Genomic DNA, 6,412 nt, shown 5'->3' with positions numbered 1-6,412 from the left:
TCGTCCGCGGATACTGAAAGTAAAGAGACAAGGGAAGGCAAACTATGTTCGCAAGATGATTTCTGCTAAGAAAACTCCGGAGAAGAGTCGTTATCCTATCCACTATTTAGTGTGGCACAGCAAGCATCGGCAGCTGGAGAAAGAGCTTGCAGCGAATGAGCAGGTGAGAGAGAAAAAAAATTAAGAATATAATATCACCACTGGCCTATGTCCTAATTTAAAGGGTGTGGGACGTGCTATATGCTCTGTGATTTGGGTGGTATTAAGGTACTAATATCACTTCCTAAAACAAAGGGCCAATAAAAGAGACTTCCCAGTTCCCAAAAATAGAGAAATAAAGGTATGTTTAAGCCTACAAGCATACAATTGTATTAAATAATAGGCTGTAATTTTCAGAAATCAGTTGACAACCTCTTTGAGCCCCAGTTCTATACCTATTAATTTTGCTGTGGGGTTAAAATAAACAGCCTACCTCTACTTTAATATAAAAAAAATTATTATAGTTATTTTGTGCAGCCATCTTCAGAAGCAGTGTAGCCTGGAATATATTCTGAACAACATATGTTTGTATGATGTGTATTGTTCAGTGAGTGTGTATGTTGGAGTGAGCGGTGCTCCTTGTATGCAGCCTCAATGCATCCTCCTTCCCTTCCCCACCGGCACCTAAACCTTTAGTGAGTGGGTGAGACAATGCAGATACTGTAGCATGTGGGCGAAACACTTGGCTACAAACCACAGTCACCACAGTTATCAAGTCATTAAGGTCTTGTTCTGGGGGAGCTCTCACACAAGCCACTTGTCATATCCAAGAGGTATGGTCAGATATTCTCACCCACTGGTGAGAATGGGAGGACTGTAGCTCTCGAGCCTGTGTGTGATGATGTGAGGGTGAGGTTCCAAATGACAGAGCTCCATCGCGATGACGACACAAGGGCGATCGGCACAATGCTGGGTCCTAACGTGCTCCTGAGTGTGCCGGTGTGTGTGATTGTGTGTGGAATCAGGCATCTTTCTGTCAGTGCAAAGATGGTGTAGTTACATTGAGACAACCACCACCAGCAGATGTGTGCATGTAACTATGTGATGCAAGAATCACACTCTTACACACGGCACACACATTTTGTGCAAGAATGACACACACACACACACACACACACACACACACACACACACACACACACACATACACACAAACACACAAACATACAAACACAAACAAACATGCAAACACACACACACACACACACACACACACACACAACTTTCTCAATATTGAGAGTTAGGATTCAAATTAACAAATTCAATGCCATCTCAAGGTGTTTTAAAGTGTTTTAAAGCATCTCATTTATAAATGAGATGTTATGATTTCAAATGAGGAATGTGTTATTTGTAGAATGTTACAAAGCAGGGGTGACATATTTTTGAAGCAACATGGCCGACCCACTCCTGCCCTGCTTTTGCTCTGCAGTAGCTCGACTCTTCATTTGTAAAGGCACTCACTGTGAGTAGATACTGCTTCTGCCGGTTGCTTCTACTGTGCCTTCCTTGACCCAAAAATACCCTCACTGGCATCGCGGTTCACAGTGAAATAACCTGCCTTGCTGTTTGGACAGCATGTTGTTACCCACAAGCATCAATGAAAGCTAACACCAAGCTTAAAGCAGAAGCCCATGATGGCAATGTTTTTAAGGGATTGTAACCAAATCCCTGTTGTGCATTTTCTGTAGATCGGAATAGTATTCATAGTATAGTGTATTGTGTGAACTATGATGAAGGCATAATTTCAAAGTTAAGATTACTTTGAGCAGTTAGGGTTTTCATCAGAATCCAGCGTATGAGGAACGATGGGAAAGTAATTTATTCATGGTGTGTTCATTTTTATGTTCGCATTATCATGTTGCATTATTTATACAATAAAAATGAGGATTTTTAGTTGTACGTGGCCAGAAAACTCCAAGGTTTTATCATTTTCAATATGTTTCTTGTATCGAAAAATCATTCATTTGATCTAGCATTGATATATTCATGGCTCTTGTGTTACAAACGGTCTTGTTTCATATTTTGAAAGATAAGACACAGTGTCTAGAATCAATTATACATCATTTAAAAAAATCCTTTTCTAAATTCCTCTCATTCTTAAATAATGATTTGGAAAGCGATAGCGAAAAGGCGAGGGAGATTATAAGAGACATCAGATAGGGAAAGAGAGGGAGATTGAAGGTGAGCAGGAGAGCGAGCAGGGACATTTTCAATACCTCCCCAGGGACATTTTTCCACCTGCTTGTTATGCTAGATAGCCCCACATAAACTCTCGCCCTCTATGTCCAAATACACGTCACACATCACCTGGTTTGATGAGATGAAGTCCAGGCAGGTAGTAAACTCCAGGAGAGGAACAACTGATCCATTTCACTTCTTCTTTCTCTTACGGTTTCAGATCGCTCAGAGCTGATTGATAATGTTCTTTTTCCACTGCCTTACTTTATACAGACAAACAGATGCATGCACACATGCACACAGATACAGACACACACACACACACACACATACACACACACACACACACACACACTCACTCACTCGATGGCACACACATGCATGTGAAATCACACACTCAATAACACTCACATGCATGAATATACAATCACACACACACACACACACACACACACACAGACAGTCACATCCATGTGCAATCTCACATACACACACGCACACACACACACACACACACACACACACACACACACACACACAAACACACACCCACAGTGGCACACACATGCATTTTTAATCTCTCACACACACACACACACACACACACACACACACACACACACACACACACACACACACATACATGTGCAATCACACACAAAACAACTCTCACATGCATGCATATGAAATCACACACACACACACACACACACACACACACACACACACACACACACACACACACAGACACATCCATGTGCAATCACACATACTGACACATACAAATACACATACAGACACATACATCCACTCTTTTTGCATTTAGTGATAAACATGATTGTACAATTGTCATGGATTGGCATCTGTGTAATAACATTGTAGCATGCATCACAAGCTGAAATATTTATTACCTTCCAGGAGCTCATACCCTTCAAATATTGGAGTTGTCATCATGGCCATATCAGATCTTGAATCTCATTGGACGTGGCATGGTATATTTCATGCAGCAAACTGTGTGCCCTCTGGCTAAGATGAGCTATCGACTTGCTAACCTGTGACAGCACATCACACCCTTTTCATCACTCATTTATCCAGGGCTTTCAGCCGGTCCTGTAGCCACATGTGTACACATCTACACACCTACACACACACACACACACACACACACACACACACACACACTTAAACACACTCAAACATACACACCACAAACATGCACACAAAAGCGTAAAGATCACACACACACACACACACACACACACAGATCATTTCCTAGTGATATGGATATATTTGTCATCTTGCTTCTGTTGTATGCTTACAATGTTTGCACAAAACAGAGACAACAAATCTTGGCCTTGGGAGAAAGTTGCATACGATTATTTTCTTTATGCGGGAGTGTGAGGACTGCAGGATTGATCTGCAGGCATTGGGGAAGACAGGGTATAGCGCAGGGGAGTGTTGGTGGGGGGGAAGATGGGGGTGCTATGGCGGGGTGCGGGTGGAGCAGGGTGGATAATACACTTTCAAGCCTGATCCTGTTGATCAATGCTATTTAAAGTTTTAGCAGTTGATGGATGGAGGATATAACCTGCCGTCACTTGACTGGCAGGCACGCACACACGCACTTACGCCCACACACACACACACACACACACAGGCATGCACACACATGCACACTTAAACACACACACAATTGGGAATGAGAGACACCCTTTATGGACAATGATCGCGTATGGAAAGGAGAGAGAATATGCTCAATGATAATGTCATGTAAAAGTAATGCGGCTCAAATGTAGCAGTGGCAAATGTACCAGTCTTATCCTCTGCAAAAGGAGATCCCAACAGAAACTCACTACCCCACCGCCAGATCACATGAGCATTATACATCCCATGCGCGATTGGTCTATTGATCGGTTCATCCCTGACACTGTAGGGATGTGGAGCAATAGCTGTTATGTTAGGTTATGTCCTTGCCTCGAAAAACACAGGTCTATTACTGTTTTTATATAGCGTGCTACTGCTACCCATGTGTAGCTGTGAAAACAGGAGTCAGGTTCCTGTTTGCAAAGCTGGCATCCATTCCACCTGGGACCCAGAGGGACCTGAGAACACTGAGTCCTAAGGGAATCCCATTTTCCACAGGCAGCACGTCTTTGAGCTACACATGTGATCAATACTTTGCAAGTAGGATTGAGTATGTGTGTGTGGGTGTGGGTCAGTGGTGGGTTGTGTGTGTGTGTGTGTGTGTGTGTGTGTGTGTGTGTGTGTGTGTGTGTGTGTGTGTGTGTGTGTGTGTGTGTGTGTGTGTGTGTGTGTGAGATGGTGTGTTTGTGTGTGTGCGTGTGTGTGTCAGTGGTGATGGGTGTGTGGGCGTGTGAGTGTCAGTGGCTTGTGAGTGTTTGTGTTTGCCCGAGGGCGTTTGTGTGTGTTATAAAGAAAGAAAGCGAAAAAAATGCTTTGACAGCAGACTGGGTGAAATAATTGGTATATTGGCTATCAATGTTACGAGAGAGAGAGAGAGAGAGAGAGAGAGAGAGAGAGAGAGAGAGAGAGAGAGAGAGAGAGAGAGAGAGAGAGAGAGATACTGTAGAGAGAGAGAGAGAGAGAGAGAGGGAGAGGGATACTGTAGAGAGATACTGTAGACACAGCAAAGAGGAACATCAAAGTCAGGCTAAATGAAAAGGTGGCCCAGGTGAGCTGGAGACAGAGAGACGAGGGAGAGAGAGAAGAACACAGACGAGCTGTGGTGACACGAGGAGGACGATAAGGGTTTGATGTTTGAAGAGGAGAGAAAAGCTTCAGAATAATGAAAGCGGGGGAGATTTCTACCATTAAAGTATACCATCAATATATATTCCCGTGAGTCAACCTTTTAACGATCACACGATTGAATTTGGGAGAGAAAAGTGTAAGATGGAGACGGAGAGGAGGGACAGCGGGGACGTAACTCGGTTTACAGCGAGCACAGCATCTGTCTCTGTGGCCGCCCCAATGTTAGACAAACATAAAGGCACAATGAGATTTGAAAATGAACAGGGGCCTTGTAAAGACCAGTGGTCTGCCGAACAGAGACAGGAAATGAAATAAAATACACCCTCTCTTTCCATCACTCCCATTCCTCCAAATCTCTGTCTGTTTATCTTTGCTTGCTCTCCATCCCTCTATTTTTCTCCCTCCCTACTTCTCAATGCCATTTACTCCTTCTTCTTCTTTTGGTCAGTCTGTGGTTCCCCGGGCAAGGTGTTAATGGTAATTCAGCGATATAAATTGTTATGGCTTTGCTCTGGCTCAGAGGAGCACAGCCGTAAATTCAGCTTGGAGGGTTCATCCCGCCTTTACTGCGGGCCTGCTTCACTTCCCTCACCATCTGCCAAGCACCAGCCATTCCCCACCACCTGTCTCCAACCACAAGACCATTTCCTCTCTTCCATTCCCAGCTCTCCTCGTCTCGTCTCATCACTCCCATTGTCGTCGCCTCTCTTTTAGCGTCTCTGCTCTTCTTCTTTCTTCCCTCCTTCCCTATTTTCTTTTCTCCTCCAATTGTCTCTCCTCATTCTCTTCTCCTCCTCTCCTGTCTTCCCTTCCCTCCTTTTCTCTTGCCTCCTTTTCTCATCTTCTCTCCTCCTCCCCTCCTATTTCTCTCTCTCCACTACCCTTCTCCACCGTTTGCCTCTCTTGTCTTCCATTCTCATCCCCTCTCTTCTTCCATCTTCTCCTCTCTCCTCTCATCCTCTCTTCTGTTCCCCCCATCCGTCCGTCCTGATGACGCTATGTATTCATCCAACTGTAATTCCCTGCCCTCCATTCCCTCCCCCCATTGCCCACACTTCCTCTTCTCTAGCGTAATGAAATCTGAGACCAATCCCTGGCCAAGCAGGGCCACAAGGGGATCAGACGGAGTGAGTTTGGGGTTTGATTTAGTTAAGTTTCTGAAAGCTTTCATCAGAGAGGGAGGGAGAGAGCGAATGAAAGAGGGAGAGAGAGAGAGAGAGAGAGGGAGAGAGAGAGAGAAATTAGGGTATGACCGAACAACAGTATAATGTGAGGCGAAGAAGGAAGAGAGACAAACTTCAAGGGGACAGAAAATACAAATGTGAGCCATAGCTGAATATAACATTCCCCGGCGACTCAAACTGTAGTTGTGTCTTCTCTTTTCTGAAGTCAGCATCACACCAATTTATTTGGTATAGCCCCA

General features: G+C 44.2%; 1 protein-coding gene across 2 annotated transcripts in view; it reads left to right on the top strand.

Moving 5' to 3' along the window:
* Positions 1-55: 55 nt before the first annotated feature.
* ankrd13b (ankyrin repeat domain 13B) overlaps positions 56-6,412 on the top strand; it is a gene marked incomplete at both ends in the record, with an annotated part of 33,657 nt that continues 27,300 nt past the window's right edge. For both annotated transcript variants that reach the window (XM_084466720.1, XM_084466719.1), the window contains one exon: positions 56-163. In XM_084466720.1, the coding sequence (XP_084322846.1) occupies positions 56-163 (108 nt within the window). The remainder of the gene's footprint in view (positions 164-6,412) is intronic.

This window comes from Micromesistius poutassou, assembly GCF_964030765.1.
Source record: "Micromesistius poutassou genome assembly, chromosome: 4".
Lineage (NCBI taxonomy): Eukaryota > Metazoa > Chordata > Actinopteri > Gadiformes > Gadidae > Micromesistius > Micromesistius poutassou.
This window is presented reverse-complemented; position numbering and strand designations above follow the sequence as displayed.